The sequence below is a fragment of the Poecilia formosa genome, unplaced genomic scaffold (assembly GCF_000485575.1).
Source record: "Poecilia formosa unplaced genomic scaffold, Poecilia_formosa-5.1.2 Scaffold524, whole genome shotgun sequence".
NCBI classification, from domain to species: Eukaryota; Metazoa; Chordata; class Actinopteri; order Cyprinodontiformes; family Poeciliidae; genus Poecilia; species Poecilia formosa.
In genome coordinates this window covers 162361-183595 of record NW_006800463.1, presented here as the reverse complement: position 1 = coordinate 183595, position 21235 = coordinate 162361, and the positions used below count along the sequence as shown (strand labels likewise).

The 21235-nt window shown below is 40.3% G+C and overlaps 2 protein-coding genes across 3 annotated transcripts in view; one reads left to right on the top strand and one right to left on the bottom strand.

The window, feature by feature from the left end:
• Positions 1 to 283: 283 nt before the first annotated feature.
• On the bottom strand, positions 284 to 13330 carry dis3l2 (DIS3 like 3'-5' exoribonuclease 2). Of its 2 annotated transcripts, none has more exons than XM_007540207.2 (21): positions 13221 to 13330; positions 11520 to 12316; positions 11293 to 11417; positions 11128 to 11181; positions 10917 to 11018; positions 9495 to 9678; positions 9312 to 9376; positions 8850 to 9079; positions 8570 to 8743; positions 8408 to 8487; positions 7434 to 7546; positions 6747 to 6854; positions 6408 to 6641; positions 6139 to 6218; positions 5840 to 6023; positions 5608 to 5694; positions 4538 to 4685; positions 4199 to 4329; positions 3256 to 3360; positions 2909 to 3013; positions 284 to 1119 (listed from the first exon to the last, which is right to left on the bottom strand). In XM_007540207.2, exons 2-21 carry the CDS (start codon positions 12289 to 12291, stop codon positions 1018 to 1020), a joined length of 3183 nt encoding a protein of 1060 aa, XP_007540269.1. In that variant the 5' UTR covers positions 12292 to 12316; positions 13221 to 13330; the 3' UTR covers positions 284 to 1017. The 2 variants fall into 2 exon arrangements, with proteins under 2 accessions (XP_007540269.1, XP_016520383.1); XM_016664897.1 differs by having other exon boundaries at positions 11520 to 12350; positions 13221 to 13324.
• A 5858-nt stretch (positions 13331 to 19188) lies between these two features.
• The window catches only part of LOC103129206 (probable G-protein coupled receptor 158), a 79020-nt gene continuing 76973 nt past the window's right edge, over positions 19189 to 21235 (top strand). The window contains exon 1 of the mRNA XM_007540206.2: positions 19189 to 20820. Coding sequence (XP_007540268.1) covers positions 19958 to 20820 — 863 coding nt within the window. The 5' untranslated portion in view covers positions 19189 to 19957. The remainder of the gene's footprint in view (positions 20821 to 21235) is intronic.

The following is a 21235-nucleotide window of genomic DNA, read 5'->3' as shown; positions in this document are numbered from 1 at the left end:
AATCTGGTAAGAGTGGAAAAATATCCATCCAGACTTTCACCTGATAGCTTTTCTACAATGTCCTAAAGAGCTTTAAAGCAAATACTGAAGGGTGTGTATGAATATATTTGATCCAGTTTGTATACATTTGTATTTTGAAGGAATTTCCTTCAAACTTCTGTTTAAAAGAAAAAAAAAATTGAAATTGAATTTGCACATCGTATCAAAAATACCAAACATTTGCTCGTGTATGTAAACTTCTGATCGGAACCGCATGTCGATGTCCAGATAAAGGAGCAAATAATATGATACAAGTTTGCTATCATTTCATTATTTGAGTCATGCTGGTCAGAATTCGTCCGAGTCACAGAAAATAAACCGAGCGCAAAAGCTGGTAGAGTGCAATACAACACGAGTTCTTGTGTGGGTGCAACTAACACAAAGGCTTTTTTTCCTCCCTTTTTTATAGAAAAATGTCACCAATGTCAAACTGAAACAAGGTTTAAAAATCTGGTTTCATAAATGAAACTAAACTAAAATCATAGCACGTCAAAACTGACCTAATCTGGTCAAAAGAATAATAAAAGATCATTTCTGCCATGTTCAGAAAGTTCCAGAAAAGTGTCTGAATCTTCCTTGGACACAGAAACACTTAACACCTTGCAGCAGGATTCACACTGCAGCTGACCATTTTCCAGAACACTAACTGGAAAATAACTTAGTGAAGTAAAAGATATAGATGAAGTTTGTACGATATAAAGAGAGCTGGGAAACACTGAAACATTTCTGCTATATGGTGGTGGAAACGTTTTCTAGGAGCCTACAACCTTGGAAAGTGGGCAGCTGCTGAGTGAGGTCAGTTAAAAAGACTCAAAACTAAAACTAAACCTTCATGAAATCACTTCCTTTCACAGGAGTTGTGCTGAGGTTTGACTCTGATGTGACGGCGGCTACAACGCAGCACCACGTCTAAGCTCACAATCACACTCCTATTTAACAAAGCGAAAATGTGCAAGTCTCAATTTTCTGCAAGGTGTTTTATGAAGCAACATTTTCTGGCCTCTTGAGCAGCGCGCTGTATTTCAGAGGCACTTCATCCGCCTTGAGCTGCACGTCCACCACAGAGAAGATGGAAATTACCTGGAGAGAAAAAAAAATGCCATCGATTTGCTTCCATGTCATCTTGATACATATTTGCTTTTATGTCAACTTTCTCAAATATAAGGTAAAATAAACACTACGGACGCGCCAATCCACTTTTTTCACTTCCGATACCGATAACTGAAGTTTAGTATCGGCCGGAACCAATCAGATACAGAAAATCAACTCAAAATTGACTTAAGAAGTTTCTCTTTTTTTTTAAAGTGGACATATATGTAATAAATCACACATTAATTTAATAACCCTGCACACTTAAATACACCAATAGCTTCACAAGCTTGGTCAAACATGTAAAAACAACTTTAATTTGTTCAGTCGGTGCAATTAGGAGTAAAACCGCCAATGTAAAAGAAACTGAAACTGACTAAAACAGTCGGTTACATAATGATGAAACGTAAAAAAAAAACTTTCACCAACTTTTTTTTCAATTGTTTCGGAAGTTTAATTTGGGATTTTTAATTTTATTTTAAATTAGTTATTAAGGCTTGCCGCGGCTTGGATTTGGCTTGATTGGTTTTGGACGGGCCCCTTTTTCCCCAAACCTGGTTTTCCATTTTTTTTCAATACCGGGAACAATATGGATAGATACTAATATTAAAATCGGATCGGTGCATCTTTAATAAAAACATCCAAAGAAGAATAATTTTTTTTTAATTAAATGCAGTTAAAGAAAAAAAAAAGAACCACAGTCCTTTATGTAACTGGTTTCCTGAAGAAGCCTATATGTTGTTCAAGAGCAATATTTGTGTTTATGGGGTTGTGATTGCTGTGTCATATGATTGCAAATGTACAGTTACCTAGAAAGAATGCAAAGAAGTTATACTGTTTTTATCATTACTTTTATAATTATCACATTAGTGTCACACAATATCGCTTCCCTAAAAGCTGTCAAAATTTACAATTTGTCAGGGTCCTGAAAAAGTTTAAGGCTAAAAGTGCCATTTCTTTGCTTGCAAATGTAAATAACAGGGTGTAAATTTAATAAAAAGGGATTTTCTCATCATTAGTTCCTTTGGACCTTTGACCTTATCAATAAATCAGATTTGAATCTTTGAACATGAAGCCCAATAACCTACCATTTGCAGTTTTCTATGTTGGTTTATTTATGCTAAGCACGTTAATTGTCAATATAAAACACAAAGTTATTATTTTACTGAAGTATTGTAATCATGCTTTTATCATCTTCATATTAAAAGTTGGTAAAGAGAAATGGAAATCATCAATAATTGGTATTGGAAGGTAAAGGCCATAATAATCTTTAGTGTATATCTAAACTCCAACATAATTTGTAAAAAGAGAATGAACATTTTAAAGATGTAAATAAGAATAAATCATGGAGTAAAAAATAAATACAGAGTTTGACTTTTTTTAAACTAAGAAATATGAGTTAAAGAGTGAGAACATTTGTTCAAACTTATTAAAATGAGTCGTGTTACTGAAAATATAAAATATGTTAAACTGTGTAATGTAAAAACTTAAAATTGTGGCAACAATTTATTTAATTTTTTTTTTACATTTTTTTATCTAATCTAATTCCTAAAGACAGTTAATAAAACTTATCTAAAGTTGTAGCAATAGTTTAATATTTTTTAACTTGACAGTTAAAGTTGATCTAATTTAACCGAGTTAAAGAAGCAACAAGGAAACTAGACTGACTCAAGTTGAGTCAGCAAATATATAAATATATATTTTTTTGTTGGTGTACAATTCACTGAGAACCAGAAAACCGATGATATTAGAAACTAAATGTGTTTGTTCTTGTTCTCACCTGCTCCACAGGGGAACTTTCTTCATCGTCACTCGTCCAGACCAGCAGGAGCTGCGGGACCTTCTCCACCTTCTGGAAGCGGTACGAGTCCAGGCCCGCGATGGACTGACAGAGAAGAGAAATGAGTAAAAAAAATTAAAAAAAATAAAAAAATCGCTTCATGAAAACGCCACTTATTACTGTAAAAAATGACTCCCTGGAAGGTTTTAGAGGCAATGTGTGAAAGAAATGGTCATAGTAACATCTCAGACAAAAAGAAAAAAAAAAGTGAAAATAATACGCAGCAAAAATACATTTAAAAAAAAAAATGTGATTAAACCAGTATGAGTGATGTTGTTTGAGCTGACTTTGCAGTAGATCCGTTTCTGGACTCCGTATTTGAGAACCAGAACGTCAAAGGACTTATCCAGCACAGCCATCACCATGGCTTTGGACTCCAGAGGGCCGCACTCCTGTGGAGCAAAACAACAAAACGCATTTACATGAGGGCTTTTATTTTAACACCCATTTCACTGCTTTACATAAACACACAGCAGGGATCCATGAAGCATTTGGGCTGCAGAGTGAAAATAATTGAAAACATTACTAGGTTGTGCCTGAAACTGCCCTAAAGCGCCATAGGATGTATGCTGGACTCCATATTATCCTCCCATATAATGAAAATATTGGCCACAGGAGGTCCACCGTAGTGCACTGAACTATTTGATAAGCATGGTGGAGGCAGCATCATGCTGTAAATGTGTTTCACTGCCAGTGGTCTTGATGTTTTGCACAAAATAGATTAAATATTGAACTGAATTCAATTCAAAAACTTTTAAGACAGAAATTGTGGCCATGTTAAAAAAAAGTAAAAAAAAGCCGTAACATCACGAGAAGAAAGTCATAATATTACAAGAGTAAAGTCAATGTTTAGAGAATAAAGTTGAAACCAGAAGGAAGTCATTTTAAAATGACTTTATTCTCATAACTCTAAGACTTTACTCTAGTAAAATTATGATTTTATTCTCATAATTTCAGTTTTAGCGCGGCCTATTACTCCGCTGTAGAAAAGAAATGGTGTTGGAACTTGTGTATAATTTTCATCAGAGTCTTTGATGTTGACAGATGTGGGGAAGAAGTTCCATGGTGCCATTTTTTCCACTTCAGCTCCTGACCCCTGAAATGTCTGTACACACCACTGCCCATAATAAACAGCTTACTGCAGCCCTCCTACTAAAACGTGTCATTTGTGATTCCACAGTTTTTTGTTATTGTTTCTTCAATGGAAATCAAAAACTTTGTGTCGCCCACCTTCACAAACACTCCGAAGTAAAGCTCAGAGCTGAGCTCCTGCACTTTCTTGGACAAAGTCTTCTTATCGTTGCAGTGCAATGCCCGTATTTGGACTTCCTCTGCCGACAGGCCCAAACGAGGCCCCAGGTCTGCGTGCAAACGTTCAGCAGTGAAAGACAAACGTTACAAACATGGCGAATAAAGAAAAAACACGAAGACGATAAAGGAGAAACAGTGGCAGACAGAAATCAAAACAAATGCATCAGGTGATCTGAAGGTCTGGGTGTGTTTTTCTGTCCCTCGTTCAGACAACAGAGGTAGCCTTTTTTTTTTTTTCACGTCGTTTGTGGGACGTACTCAGAGACGCCGCCAGCAGCCGGTGCACGATGATGTCAGGGTAGCGCCTGATGGGCGATGTGAAGTGTGTGTAGAGGGGAACGTTGAGAGCGTAGTGATGAAAATGTTCCTTCAGCAGCTTCGTACCGGTACAGAAGTACAAGGCCAGCTGAGGACACAAACAGCACAAGTCATGACTGCGCTTTCCTTCGTATCGGTAACGCTAATGGTGATGGAGCCAGGGGGAAACGTTCAATCAGAGCAAAAACGCTTCTTGAAATCCTCATTTCCCATTACAGAAAGTGTTTTTCCTCCCTTTTACAATCAGTATTAAAAAAAAAAAAAAAGATATACATTTTCAAAGTTCTCTTTCACCTCCGAAAAAGGCTGTATAGTTTTGCAGGACATGCTGACACGGACAAATCTGTTGTTGTTCTGGATAAACAGGTTTAAAAAAATAACATAAAACCACCATTAAATTTAGTAAATTTAGTAGTGTTTTACTGAGGAGTATCATTTCACATTAAACGTTGAAGAAAAATCCAATCCATATTTTTCAAAAGTCGAATTATAATGGAAAATAAATATTTTTTTCAAAGTAATTATTATGAGTACTTGGGACAGTCTTACATCAATCTAACTGAAGCATTTGCAATTAATTGAAGCTTTAAATGGTTAGTGAATCGATGTTCTAGTAAGTAATCTGTGACTTTCTTGGGTGTAAATATGACGTGACACAGATGGGTCCATCTCTCATGTCTGGAAGTGATCCATAGTCATCTTTAGATTAAAAAAAATTAATTGCAATTGTTGCAGGTAGGCGTGGCCTTTCGGAGGTCAGCAACTCTCCATAGCAACCACTACCTACTATCAATACCTAGCGGTTGTCACAGAACAATGCTAGGAAAATAAAATATATATATTATTTTTTTTCTGTCCTACCATCACAAATGTAAAACACGGAGTTTGTGTGCTTTGGTTAAATAAGAGTAGGATTGAGTTTTCCTAAAAAGTAGCCTTTGGAATGAAGCTGTTTGTTTATGCCAATAATAAAACTCTTAAATAGAAGAAGAATGGTGACAAGTTCTGACCTGCATGGGTCTGGAGCACATGTTATTAAGGACTTGTCTCCTGTAGACCGAGTACTCGTCATCTCCATAAATGGCACAGAGGCTCTTCTGTTGGATGGAGAAACACAAGAGACATTTTACTGAGCACCGTAAGACAGATTTAGCTCATTTAAAAAACAAAAAAACAAACAAAAAAAAAAACAGAACAGCTTTTCACCATTTCTTATTTCTAAAAAAAAATAAAGCTACTGACGTGTATGGTTCCTGCAGAGGTGAAGTCCATGTTCAGGCCCAACTGGTTGCACAGAACCTCCAGCTCCTTCACCAGCTTGGCTTTGGGTGGCGGGTGGTGCCGCAGCAGCGCCAGCGTAGGGAACGTCCTGTAAATGTGGGTCGCTACGGCCATGTTGGCCAGCAGCATGAACTCCTCCACCAGCCTAAAACAACAACACGACTAATTCAGAGACGTTTCTCCAAAAAAAAAAAAAAAAAAAAACGTTTAACGCTTTTCCAAACATGAGGTGAAAAATGAGTTCAATAGAGGATTCTCACTTGTTGCAGTCTCTGTATTCATAAATGTAACAACCTTGGGGCATCATGGTCTCTTTGTCAAGTGTGAAAGAAAGTTTCGGCTGAAACAAACAGAACATGAAACACTCAGTTGGATCTGGGATCTGACTACCGCCTCAATAATGGATCACTTTGTTTAACTGCAGAAATAAATTCCTTGGAGTTTAGAGCTGGGACAAAAAAACATCAAGGGATGAGGACGTTCTTGCTCCACACGGCTGCTGTTGGAGCAAACAGTGAAATGCGCTGACCTGGTCCAGTCTAAGAGCGCCCCCTAGAAAGCGCTGAGCTCGAAGGTTCTTGGCGATAGAGTGCAGGTGGAGCACGGCCTGGTGGATCTCGTCGACGGTGTGCTCGGCGTCGATGGGCGGAAGCTCGTCGGGAGGGAATAACCTCTCGGGAGCCTCGATCAATTGCTGAGCGTGGTCGTAGCTCAGCTTCACGCAGGAGTGCATGACCGAGCGGCCGAACCACTTGTCCAGGATCTGAAGTTACAGGTTACGTTTAATTTAATGGAGCATTGCCAAAAAACGCACTTTTGTTTTTAACCGATTGCGGCTGTGGCAGGACCGCGTTTCATTCACGCATACCTTTCCCTCAGGTGTGAGTTTCCAGATGACGGAGAAGGTGAGTCTGTCGGTGAGAGGATTCAGGCTGCACAGCTCCTCGCACAGCAGCCTGGGCAGCATGGGCACCACCTTCAGCAAGTCAGTTGTCGTTAGTCATTTGGCGCCAAAATTTTCCACATTGTGAGAAGAATTTTGCTTAATCGTTTTCTCAATAAATTTCAATTGACGTAAAAAAAAATAAATAAATAAATAAAGAAAGAACCAGACAGTATTATCAGAAATGTTACTTTTACTATTTTCATCACCGTCGGTTGCATAACAGAGTCAATAAATGTCAGTAAATTTGAAATTTTGATTAAACCCCGTTTATAATGTGCAGTTTAAATCACTCTTCCTTAAGTGGTGTCTTGAAGAAGCCTATTTCAAATGGGAATGTTTTTCAGGAGCAGTATTTGTGTTGCTAAGCAGTTTCCTAAAAAAGAAGTAGTAAATTGTTTATTATTCTAATTTTTATCATTATTGCAATAGTGTTACAAAATATTATGATAAAAGTCAGAAGTCCATATCGCCCACCTCTACATCAAAACCTCAAAAAGAATAAAAAATTCAAAAAAAGAAGAAAAGAAAAAAAATCAAAGAATAAAAAAGTCCAGTAAAAACATCTCACTCCGACAAACACACAACCAATGTCTTTCACTTCATACTAACCATTTGAACGAGATAAACGCTGGTGGCTCTTTGGGAGGCCATGTTGTCAAGCGGGGTGCCCTCCTTCACAAAGTAGCTGACGTCAGCAATGTGAACTCCGACCTCAAAGTTGCCTGGGATTAAAAATTGCGTTTTAACTCTGCATGCTTTCAGTATCACACACACTTGTGTGTGATACTGAAAGTGATAGACAAGTGGAGGAGAACTAACAGAGTTTAAGAGCAAATTTGCTAATCTTTCTCTGCTAATCAGCCTTCAAATGTGGTGTAGCGTAGAATTTATAAAGCTGTACTTCAATTGGTGTCATTAAAAAAAAGGATATTTCACATTTTATTAAGATGAACATATTTAAGTTCTTGGAGCTGCAGTTTCCAAGCTCCCCCTCTCATGCGACTCACACACTCGGCTCCTTCAGACTAGCCAGCAGCAATTAGCAAACACCTGGGAGAACTGCACATCTGCTGAGTTCATGAATGGAGCTACTTCTCAGTGCAATGCTGGCAAAAACATTGTAAAACGGTTAATAGAGGAGCCATGTTGTGATGACTTTCTGAAAGTGGAGTTTCAGAAAGAGCAGGAGTTTCTAAAGGGTTAAATTCTTTAGTCATGTTTGATATATAGCATTTTTATAACAATTCAAGGTCAAAGGTTATTGATAGTTCTATAAAATGTGCCTAAGAATACATAAAACTCTCTTTAAAACAAACAAAAAAAAAGGTTAATTTTGGTAAATGCCATCAAACCAAGATAACCTGGGATGTTTACTGAAGCTCATCTTACAATAAGAATCTCATACTGACTTATGCCTGGTTATTATTATGAGAAACATTTTACACTTTTCAGCTGACTTCTATGCAATAGGTTGCATCTGTCCATCTGTGACTGAATTTTACAGTAATATGTAGTCTAAAGAAAGTGTGAAACTGTAGTTCCCTCTTAAAGGGGCCAACAGAGCATGATGGGCAGCAGCGTACCGTCTGGGAGTTGTTTACAAGACAGGGCGTCGTCCAGATCTCTGGCAGTGGCAGGATCGATCGTGAAGATACACTCCTTCCTAAAAGAAAAAAAGTTAAGTAATAAATGTATTCAACATCATGAGTCATATTCCCAATGAAAACAGAATTTGGGGTTCTAACCGGAGGTCCCTCCTCTTTTCAATCTCCTCTGGTGGGATGGTCCACGGGAGCGTCTTAGGAAGACAGTCCAACACCTCTTGTGGGAACTCAGAAAAATCCACGTTGTACTCGATCATGATTCCTTCAGTCTCCGGCTCAATCTCTCCTGCTTGACCCAGGGTCTTAGCAAGTCGGCTAAGAGGAGAGAATAAAAGAACGAAAACAAAAAGTTCAAGAAATGGTAGGTAGAGCTTTCGAACACCGCCAAGTTCCTTGCCGTCATTTCAAAGTAATTCCTCACCCTTCGGCAAAGTTGCTGTCGACTGGCCAGTCGGTGATCCGGCAGATCAACAGGGTCTTGGCGAAGTCGCCCGGATTGGCTCTGAACTCCATGGGACAGTCGTCGAGTTTGACGTTTATTCGTGGCACCCGGTGGTCTACGGGAGAGAACATGGCGAAGGGCTTGTCTGGTAGGAACTTCAGGTGGCCGGTGACGGCTCGGGAGTGTTTTCTCTCAACGATGTAAACCACCTGGTAGATAAAGATAGGGGACTCCGAATTAGCATGAAGAAAACCCCTCCTGCCAATTGAAGGGTGTAGTGGAGGATCTACGATGCTGTGGGCAAGCCAAGCCTTTGAGCCCAGTGTAGAGGAGAACCCAGGAATCAGGACTGAAAATAAAAGTCTTTGCAAAGGGAACGATTGTTCTCTTGGGAGGAACTAAAATACGAAGAAAGAAGCCAATGTAGGAAACCCAACGTACTTTAGCCGTCTTTTGGAGGATGTCAGCGTTGGCTTGGGGTGTTGAAGGATCTTCCAGATGTTCCCCTGAGTCAAGATGAAAGTACTAGTGTGAGTGTCTTAGTATATGATTACAACAGACGCATTATTTCTTTTTCTGCAGCTGATTTGCACCAGATGCTCTGATCCCACTTCTCTACAGTACCCGTGTCAGCGCAAGAGACATCAGGACGTTTCCTCAGCAGTTCCTCCGGGTCGCTTGACTGGTCCTCCACTTTGACATCAGGACTCGGGCCATGCCCTGCGCTCTTCTGGGCCGTTCGCGGCACATGCTCCGTCTGTGTGTCCGACTCACTGGTGCCATCGCAGTCGGTATCAGACTTCACCACCTGCAGAGACACATGTTCAACCTTTCACAGCAATGGAACGGACTGGAGTGTTTAACTGAGCGCTGGAGGATGTTAGAAACGTAATGTGCTGTTAAATTTATGAAAAAGTGTGGAGCTGCGGCATAGTTATAAAAGAATAAGATTTAGTAACTTTTCTATTCCATGTTCATTGCGCTTTCTAGTTTGTTTTGTAACATTATAAAATATCCTTTAACCAATTAACCATTGAGTTTTTCAACCAAAGAAGTTGGTATTTTGTGTCGTACTAACTACTGCTGATCATACTCAATGTCTCAACACCATTGAGATGTTGAGTGGGACCCAACTGATGTAAAATTATATTTGTATCCTCATCTCAGATTCATTGACATGTCATCGGCTACTCTTCCAAATAAACTCCTACATTTTTTCCATGACATTTGGAGCATTTGAAGTCTGAACATTTAACAAGTTGTGGTTGAAATCATGAACACACACGCTTCTGAAGGCGACGAAGAATTTGTGTTGTAAATTGTTAATACCCTTTAGTTTTTGCACTTCTATCAGCTGTGGCAAAAAGCCTAGTTAGCTTAGTGCAGGCAACCACAAAAGTGGTTGCCTGCACTGACGGCTTAAGATAAACACAGGGTTTCTGCAGGATTCATCAACTCAAATTTAAGACCTTTTAGGACCATCATGAATGAAATTTAAGACCTGAATCACAACAAAATGTACAATAGATATAGAGGTTCATTTTGTAAAAATGTTTTAAAATACTTTAACTAACCCATGATGAATACAATAAATATTAGCAGCTAGTTAGCGGTAGCCGCAACGGCCTTGAGTCACAGAATGCAATGAAGATCTTTGCTTGGGACTCAAACTTTTGCCTGACAGAAAGGTCCCGTGAGAAAAAGCTCCCCAGAAAACGACATAGTATATGAGAGATTAAATAGTTCCACCATGACAAAATCTAACAGCTGTGATTAACGTAGGTAAGGTCAACATTAAAAATGTATTTTAAATAAATTTAAGACTTTTTAAGGATGCGCGGACACCCTGATACGTTCAGCTGGTGATTAACAAGTTTAATGAGTTCAATCTTCCTCCAACAAAACCATGTTCAGAGTTAAACAAAAATCAATCACACAAAAATCAATTGTGTGATTAAAATATACATTTTAATCACACAATCACCCCAATGATCATCTATATTTTTCAAACAAAAAACGATCACTGTTAGACACTTGAGGTTTCACCTTCCACTGTTCCTGAGGGAGAATCTGAATCACCACTATGTCTCCGTTAAGCGCCCTGTTGCGGGCAACAACTCCGTCCAGGAATATGTCGCGCGTGTCGTCCTGGAAACATAAAAACATGCCGCTGGTTTTCTGACTGCCTTCGTTTAAACATAAAGGACTGCACCGTAGTTCAGGGTCATACTATGAAGAGGTTTGCATTTGAACTTACAGGAGACGGAATAAAGGCTTCGTTGTAATTCTTGGGATTGATTCTTAATTGTCCCTGCAGAGGAAATAGGAAGAAATTACTCAAGCACTTCAATTAGAGATAAATAGTCTCTAGTTGAGAAGGAAATGTAGTTGGGTGATAGTGCCACCTTTTTACGGCTCGTACCTGGTGAAGCTCTCCTCTTTTCAGGCCATGGGAAACCTCCTCCAAGCTCATGTAGGACTCAAACACCTGCTTCTTCGATCTCCTGTCTCCTTTGTTCTTGCCCTTCTCGCCTGGAGAATTTACTCCTGTAGCCGGAAAAGATTTCACTCAGGGACATACTGACCTAATAGTGACAAAGAAGATTTATTTTTTAAGCGAGAAGGACCAAGAAATTTCCCAGAACTAACCTGCAGGCTGCTGAGGTTTTCCACTTTTACCCTGATTTGGTTTAGGACTCTGTATTTGAGGATCAGCGGATAATTTTAAAACCGCCTCCATGTTTTTCTCCGCCTCTGGTTTCTTCAGTTGGTTTTTCTTCTTTGACTTCTTCCCTTTCTCTTGCTCCTGCTCGCTTACGCCAGCATTCGCTGTTGGGGTCTGAGGCCCGGCATACGCCTCAGCTGCCGTGGGGCCAGCGTTTCTGTTCGGATCATCCCTCTTCTTTTGCTGTTTCTGGTGTTTCTTTGGGCCGTTGCTTCGCGAACAGGCAAGCTCCTCTCCGGATTCGATGTCTCCGTCCTGGCTGGTGGTGGTGTCCCTCCTCTGGCCCCGTCGTTGTCTCTCATTCACACCCGGCTTCCTTTCGCACTCCCGCTGGTCACAGTGAGTGCTTAACTTCTCCATATACAAGGACAGTGAACTCTCTTCCCCTTTGTTTTTTGAGGAGGACGGAGAGAAGTCGCTTGAGTCGGGGAACTCGATCAGCACATGGTCCTTTTTTTGTTGTGGCAAGTTAAGCCTGTCACTGTGGGCTTGGAGCGACGCACTGGAGTCGTTTGCCTCTTTTTGGGTTAACGAGTCCTGTGCGTACTGTGCTAGGTAGGAAGTGAACATACTGCTGCGGTGCTGGCTAAGCAGCCTGGCGTAGGCGTCTTTTGGAGGAGGGGTCGCCGACTGATTCTGGCTGCGCCTCATCCCTTGATTCCTCTTGGCCTTGTTAGACTGCTGAGCAGGATCCATAAGACAGTCCTTAAAGGGGCTTTTTCTGCCACGACATGAAAACAATGAACAGTTGATATCTTGGTAGATGTCAAGCAAAAAAAAATAAATAAATAAATAAAGTTAAAAATATAGATGAAAAAAGGCAAAGACATTTATGCCAGAGCACATAAATAACCACGAAACAAAGCTACGTGAAGATTACTTTCTTGAAGATAATTGATGATAATAATGCCAGTAAATTAAGAAATTATTTTAAAGTAAATAATTATTCAACTCTAACTAGTCATTGTTAAACCGATATGCTTGTCGGATGTGCCTGTTGCACCGACAATCTGTGGTATTTTATTGATGTTGTCAGAAAAATTTTATATCTAGTGCAATGTGACTAGCGTTGCAAACAATCGACTTAATATTAATTGTTGGTTTACTAAATTGAAATTAGCCCAAAACTAAACTTGATTAAAATGCTGCGGTGAGGCAGTAGAGAGCTGTGCATTCAGTAAAACTGAGCAAACCTCAGTGTGATATAAACAAAGCCCTGCAGGTTATTATTTAACCTTCATCCAGGGAAAATGGAAGCAGCTGTTTGACTTGCTTTTGTAACTTGGGCACAATGAAGCTTTGGAGCACCTGCTATTCATTCGTCATGTTTCAATTCGAGAAAACGGATAAAAAATACTTAAACATGGACATTGGACCCAAGAAGAGGCAGTAAACACTACGCTTTAATCGCAGATAACACAAAAACGTCACCATTCAACTATCTCCAGTTTAAATGGCTCTGTTCATTTGTTAACAGTTAGCAATGAATGAGCTACTTTAAACGTCAAATTGTTGTTTAAACCTTCACTGCCGACGTCCCTTGTCTGAGAGAAAATGACATGCTTTGCAGTAAAGAAGAAGGGAAACAATGTAACGACTGTCAAAGTATCTGATAAAGATATTACCTCTCGTTGACTGTGATGTAAATTATATGAAGCTAACTTTTGTTGCTAGAACGTTGCAATGATACCATGCACTCACTTCCTCCGTCGTCATTGGTTGGTTATGTACACGCTGCATTTGAGTGCTATGGAAAATGTAGGAATTCTCAACGAACAGTCGCGAACGTCACATTTATTGTGCGACCAGTTCCTGCTGTAAAGCAAACGGAAAAACTCAGCTGCATTCAGGGTTATCTAGTAGTTAAATATCTGGTATATAGGTTTTGAAAAAGCAGCTAATATTAATACCTTCAGGACACTGACTTCAATGAGTCTCCTTGTAGTATACGTCATTAACCTCTAGATGGTAGCAAAGTCTATATTTGACGGTCAGAAATTGGAGGAAAATATAGTAATTTGTGCGCGTTGGTTGTGTAAACAGCAAATCGTGTGATTTGAAGCAAACGAGCCGAATGAAAACAAATGATCTGACTGACAGGAATATTATCATATCAGAAATGTCTTTGTGTTAAAGTTGAATGGGTGGGGAAATTCGCAGAGGTGCAGCGTCTAGTTTTATCGCCATATTAAAAATGGGAGATTCCAGCTTTGTTCTGGCGAGCTCCTTCCACGCGTGACTGTTCCTCCTTCGTAGTACGAGGCAACTTTGAAGGCTGTCAGCGTGGGTGTGCTTTTGAGTAAACACAAACTAGGTGCATGTGTGGAATCAGATGAGCCATCTGTGAGTATTATGTGAATCAGAATCCATCTTGTAACTTTAAAGAGACCCAGAAATGCTTGGAAAGCCCACACAAAAACATTTACACGCACAGGGTCACGGATGATCTTTTTTTCTTCCTCTTCTTTTAATTCGTGATATTTGAAATCCCACTCACTATATATTGCAGCATTAGATTATTATTTCTGCATTCTACATCTGTTCACAATAGCTAACATGTATTGTCTAAATGAGCTTCAAATTAAGAATTGGTATTACAGATATTTTTACTGAAGTAAAGTGAGAGAAGAGAAATCCACAAAAAAACAAACAAACAAACAAAAAAAAAACAAGAAAGGCCTTTCTTGTTCAAATACAAACAAAAAAGGGGAAAAAACATAATTTGGCACATATAATATGATGGACACTGACCATTTTACATGTTAACATTTGTAGTTTTAAAATGATTTGTGTTTACTACTGCCTTCTAAGCTAACATTTTTTTCTCACCAACATAATATTTATTACCTCTTAGACTTAACAGCTTTGGTGTGTTTTATTGATTGATTGTTTTATTGATAAACTGAGACAAAGTAAAGCTAGCTAGCTTTACTATAGCTATCTATCTAGCTAGCTAGCTAGCTAGCTAGATAGATAGATAGATAGATAGATAGATAGATAGATAGATAGATAGATCTTTCGAGTTAATGTGAGCAAAAAAAATGCAAATTGCTTTAGAGAAAACTGAAAGGAAGTCATTTTAATCTTTTTTTTCTTTGTTTTTCCATTATTTCTTGATGTTCTTTTTGCTCTTCTTAAGCAAAAGTAGTCTAAAGTAGTTTGGTAATCATGGTTTTCCTCTGTTTTTTCTTTTTTTGCTGCAACTCCATATTTTATGGTTCTACGGCATCCTAAGGGGAAAAAAATCTCATTGAATATCATTCATTCACCTTAAGTTCATCTTTGCGAGCACACACAGAGATAGTTTTGTGTCATGTTGTACCGCAGAGACTGAAACTCTGAAACTTTAAAATCATGTAAAGTTTACTCGTGGTGAACAAAAAGACAACCTTGTGAGATCTGGAGGTTTAAAACAGCGTGTTTTGAGCTTGGTTCGTCGATGTTCAGCTGCAGCTCACTGCACGGATGCACCAGTGAAACATGGCTCTTGCGTGCAGGAAAACAAAGTGTCGTGGGAACAAGGAATGTGCTCTTCCCCTCCTCTGAGCAAAGCTAAAAGAACCTCTGGGAGAACGTGGGCGAAAGAACGGCCGCCTCTGCAAGTGTTGGGCTCGTATGGGCCCAAGTTGGAACGCATGCAGATGAAGCAGCAAATTCCCATCAAATATTTATCAAGCCAGGGGAGGCAGCAAAGCCTTCAAAAATAAAGATAAAATAGGAAGCAGGAGCTGTCACTTAGCACTCTTTCTCACCAAAACTATGTCCTCTCTAAACCTCTGTATTATTATCCATTAGAAGATGACTGACTATTTAAAGCTGGGGAGGGTAACTTTTATTAAAAATATATGTTTTTACATTTTTATCAAAATTCTCATTATGGCATGTGACAGATAATCTGTGAAAAAAAATAAAGCTCCTCCTCTTTGTCCCCATACCAACTGGAAAAATATACCACTCAGTCAGAAACAACCAATCACAGCCAGGAGGAGGGTCTTAGTGCTGCCAATCACTCTCATGCTCACCCCCTCCCATTCCTCTATGCTAGCTGGTTCACCACAACATGGCCTGCTACGAATGCTAATGCTAGTTAGCATAGCCACTGATGTTGACGCATGAACGGTTTTCCTGGAAAGGTAAGCTGTTTCTCTGCCATTAGCACATTTATTAGAGAACATGAGGTTTATTGACACCATTAAGACCCTCCTCCTGGCTCTGATTGGTTGTTTTTGAACTGGAGCGGTGCATTTCTTCAGCAACAGCAGATCAGGGAGGAAGTGGATGAGCTTGATTTTTACAGATTATCTGTCTAATATTATACTGTCATGACATAGTGACAGCTTTAATAATTATGTAAGAAAAAAAAAGACATACTTTAGTAAAAGTGCAGATTTTAGGCAAGCTCCACAAAAACAGGATTTTGCAAGAACTTTCATCATGGTTACCTAGTTAAAAAAAAAAAAAAAAAAGAAAGAAACATGTCTTGCTCACGTGATTTTAATCGCAGTATCATATGATTTAATTTTAGGCAGTAGATTCACATACCCAGAGAGGCTCGAGCCCATGGTGCAGCGAGAACTCTATGCCATCACCTTCCAGTACCATGGCAACGGCCAGCAAGTCACCCCGGGCGAGCTGCGCTCTTTAACGCCAATTCACAATCAAGGGCTGACTTCTGATCATCAGCACCAATAGAGCTTTGGAGCACCGTGAGATTGACATGTGCATGCAGACACACACACACACACACACACACACACACACACACACACACACACACACACACACACACAACTAGAGATAATGCTGTCTTGGTTTTTGCGATCAATAAGAGAGGCAGGTGGTGTGTACGTGTGTGTGTGTGCGTGTGTGCGTGTGTGTGTGTGTGTGTGTGTGTGTGGAGACAGAAATAGGCAACACAGATTGGCATCTCTACTATCATGTGGCAAATAAATAAATGGCTAATCACATAACTTCCACCGACCACTTCTGTGTGTATAAATTACATCAGTGTAGCTGTTTATGCACTGAATAGCTGCTGTGGTAATATATAGCTGTAATTTGATCTAATTGTCTTAATGGAGACATTATGCATCTGGAAACAGCATCTTATTTAAAAGGACATTTTGAAAAGAGAACATTTTTCCACCCTGTCGTAAAATATAATAATAATATTAATAGGACACTAAAGCAGCACAATGCTTAATATGCCTCGTTTTTTTTTAAGCTAAAAAGGACCTCAAAATCATATTATCATGTTATGGACGAAAAAATGATTTGGCTTCCAGTGTGGATTATTGAGTGTCAAACTGTCATTTTAGTAACTGACGCAAGAAATCTCATCTTCACCTCAAACCAAATCAGGAATTCAATCTAAAAGTGAATGCAACTTAATTTGTGTGTGCTGTTTTGCCTTGCAATCTAGGACAAATTGTCCTTAAATTTAGTTTTGCTATTATTACCTTTATTTAACCAGGAGAGTCTCAGTCAGATTAAAAACCTCTTTTTCAAAGGAGTCCTCGGCAGCAATTTATAACCTTTGTGAAACCTCAGTTAAAGTGTAACTTTTATAAAAGATATGTTCTTTTTTACACATAGCATAAAATGAGACCAAAAAACATTGAAAAAGAAAAGTTTCTTTACCCCCTCCATCTTCTGGTCAGAATCAACCAATCAGATCCAGAAGGAGTGTCTTAGCGCTGTCAATCACCCGTGTGAACATGTTGGGTAATGTGCTACTGGTAGAGAAACAGGAAAACTGTTTATTGGTGGCTATGCTAACTAGCTTTAGCATTCGTGGCAGGCTCGGTTGTGGTAAACCAGCAGAGAGAAAGGGGGAAGGCTGCGAGCTATGCTACATAAGCATGATTGACAGCGCTAAGACCCTCCTCTTGGCTCTGATTGGTTGTTTCTCACCAGAAGCAGTGTATTTATGTGGATGATAGTAGAAGCACTGTGAGGAGGCAAAGGAGATTGTGAGTTTTTTTTCCCACAGATTATCTCTCACACATACTGACGTAGTTACAGTTTAAACAAATGTCTAAAACCAAAGACATCTTAAATAACACATCCTGTGTCTTTAAGAACTGAGATGATACTGTAAAACAGATTCACCACAATAACTGCTTTAGACGCAAAAAATAAAAAAGCCAGAAAGAAACCAGAAGTCCCATTTGAGTAATTTAATCACAGGAAGGAAAAAAAAAATCTGCTGTTCTGTGAAGGCCTCAGAGGTTTGTTAGAGGACAATAGTGAACAAATTGCATCCAAAAGACAGAGGAACACAGCAGACAGGGGAGAGGTCTGAAGCGGGGTTAGGTTTTAAAAACAACATCACAGGATTCGGAGCTCTCACAGAGCTCTGCTTGATGACCATGTGGAAGAAGGCACTTTGATGAAAGCTGAATGCTCTGGCCTCCTGTGCACATCCCTGTGCGGGGTAGAAAACAAACCCGGCCCATTGTGTTGGCTTCTTGTTGGCACCACTGAGCTCAAGTGGAAATTTTTCTTTAGCAGGGAGGCAGATGTTCAGAGTAATTGGAAGCAGAATGCAGAGGGAACTTGGAGGGGAAACTGTTCGAGGTTACAAAACACTTGAGACTGGGGCATAGAATTAATTTCCAGTAAGACAATGGTCCAAATCACGTACCTAGAGATACAATTGCAATAGTTTTATCAAAAGAGAATGGAGCTCCAAATTAAAAAAACAAAAACAAAAAAACAGAGTTAAGTTCTTACATGTAATCGAATTAATTTGGTTTCTGTACGTTCTGTTTAACATGACAACTTAATAAACTTAATATATTTACTGGGATTGATTGATTACGTGTAACAAATTAACTATTTTTCTTTTAAGTTGGATCACCTGTTTTCTTTTTTCAACACATGGGGTGAAATGGACTAAAGTTCAGATCTAAATCTAGTTGAGAATCCATAGCAAGACTTGAAAAGTCACCATAAAGTAGGCCAGGGGTTACATTACATTTCTGGAGGGAGTCAAAAAAATTATTTTCTTTTTATGAAAATGTTTGATCAAACATATTAGTTTGTAAGAGTATTTTCCAAAAAAGGTTTAAGATCTGTCTTGGTAACAAATCTTGCCTAAATGTGTTGTTCAGGACTTAACTGAAGCTGTTGATTAAGTCAGCAGTTTTTCCTCATTTATTGTGTAGGTGGCATCCAGTCAAGAACAGCGAGGCTGAAATATGAAGCTGCATTTGTTTTTGTTTTTTTTTTGTTTTTATTTTCATAATTGTGAATCAGTGTTTTCATAGTGGCAGCATGTTGGGTAGGTCATCATGAACCTTGTGCAATAATTTTCCAAGAATTAAAGAGAAACTGAATAGTTGCAATACTAATTGCACCGTTCATTTAAAATAACATCCTGTAACATATTATTCTGGCAGAAAATAAGCTTAAGTGTGCTTCAAATTGTTCCATTTTAGCACACAAAAGTAAATGAAATACCCTTTAAATTTAATTTTAATTGTATTTTTTAAAGTGCGAAATAAGTTGCTTCAAAGTACCACTCTTGAAATTTATTTCACTATAATTTCTGAAATACATTTAGTATATTAGATTTCAGTACATTTCTTTTCACCTGGGTGTTGCTAGTGAGTTACTGTTGTTTCGACATTTAAAAAAAACAACAGTTTTTAGCATCTCACTTCACTCCATTCAGTTTGAAAATGAATTCCCGTCTCTAGTTGCCTCCGATTCTCCACCAACAACAGCCTCCTCCTGTTTTCATCTTTCCCCACAGGGAAGCGGTCTGCTCTCAGCACCGGACAGCTCCCAGTACGTTCCCACGCCCCGCCCACCTCCCCTGCAGACGCGCGCTGAGAAACAACCACACACATAACACGGCACACGCGCGCGCACACACCGTGGGCGACACTTAGCATCGCCTAGTGGGTTTTTTTTTTTTATTATTGGGAGGGAACTGAAGTTCGGGAACATCTCGGTGCTGCTCCTCTCTTCCACGGTTGTTTAGTCCAGAGCAGGAGCGGCAGCAGCACTACACCTCTCCCGGGGAGAAGTGTTCGTAGATTTAACGGAGTTCCGAGGATTTTTTTTTCCCTTTCTTTTTTCGGACAGCCGCTTTATGAAAGTCTACGCTTTCCTTTGAAGCCCCCGATTAGAAGTGGTGGTGATGGGGATTCCTGTCGTATTTGACGACGTAATGGCTGTAAAATTCAGGACCTTCTGTGGTTTGTGTTTGACAAAGAGTTTCTAATAGCAGCACCGAGAGACACCGAGCGAAAGAGAGAGAGAGAGAGAGAGAGAGGCAGAGAAAGAGGATTTGGCGATGAGCGCAGCTTGCCAGGTGCCCGCGGTGTCCCCTCTGCGCCTGTGAGGAACCACCATGGCTCTCATCCTCCTCGCGCTGCTTCTGCACACCGGGCTCGTTCTGGGATCAAACTACGGCTACGTGGAGTGGTCTGATAACGACAGGGACGAGAAGCACCCGCCGGCGGCGTTCAGTACGCAGAGCTTCAACAAGGAGCCGCCCCACCGTCCCACTCCGCACCCGCTCCAGCCGACGGAGCGCGCGGTGGTCGCGCACAAAATCGAGGAGGATCTCCCCCGGGTGGTGACGGCTTTCCTGCACACGGGAGACTCCTCTGCGCTGAGGCAGGTCAACTGCTCCCGGAGGTATGAGCTGAGCAGCCTGCGCGGCGGCCTCCACGTCGCTTCCCACTACTCCCTCCACAGCGTCCTGGACACGGTGGCGCACGCGACCAACTTCCTCAACATGATCCTGCAAACCAACAGGTCCCGCGAGCGAACCTTCCGCGGGGACACGGGCTGGTACCACGCTCTGGTTCAGAGCATCCTGGAGGGGGACCCGAAGATCCACCGGGCGGTGGTGACCCTGCACGCGGATCCGCCGACGACCCCCGGCCCACAAGTTTTCCTCCAGGCGACCAGGACCGGAAATGAGGTGGTGCTGCAGGACCTCTCCGGGTCCGCGCACCGCCGCCTGAAGAACAGGAGCCCGGAGACCGACTGGTTCCACGACTTGAGGGACGAGAGGAGACCCCAGGCGCATAGGGGCGTCCCCGAAGGCTCGGGCTCCGGCGGCGGGAGTCACCTTCTGGACAAGAGCCAGATCAAATGGTCCGCACCGTACCTGGAGTGTGAGCACGGGGCTTTCGTTCCGTACTGGCTGCTCACCTTGTCTGCTAGGTTTTATGGACTGAAAAGCAACTCTGCGCCAGAATTCAGGTGAGAGGAAAATGCAAAAATATTGTTTTATTAGTAGTAGCAATATTACTGATACTATTATTCTTGGGAAGACGGGTGACACTTAATGAACACACTGCCAAATCTAATATGCCGCAAAAGTATTCACACCACTTGGACTTAATTTTCCGTCGTTTTAGGCACACACTATAATTACATTTTATTAGGACTTTTTTTTATGAGAAACCAACAAAAGTAGTTAAAGAAATTGCAAAGTAGGAAAAAATTGGGTATTGTTTTCAAAAAGTTTAACGTCTAACAACCTGAAAAGTGTGGCGTGGAATCAACACACCACAGGGGCTGGACAAAACTTTTCCCGCTGTTGCATTAAGGAATTGGAAATGTCTTTTAAAAGAGAAAAAAAAATTAAAAAAGGAAGAAAAAAAAGGTTTGTATT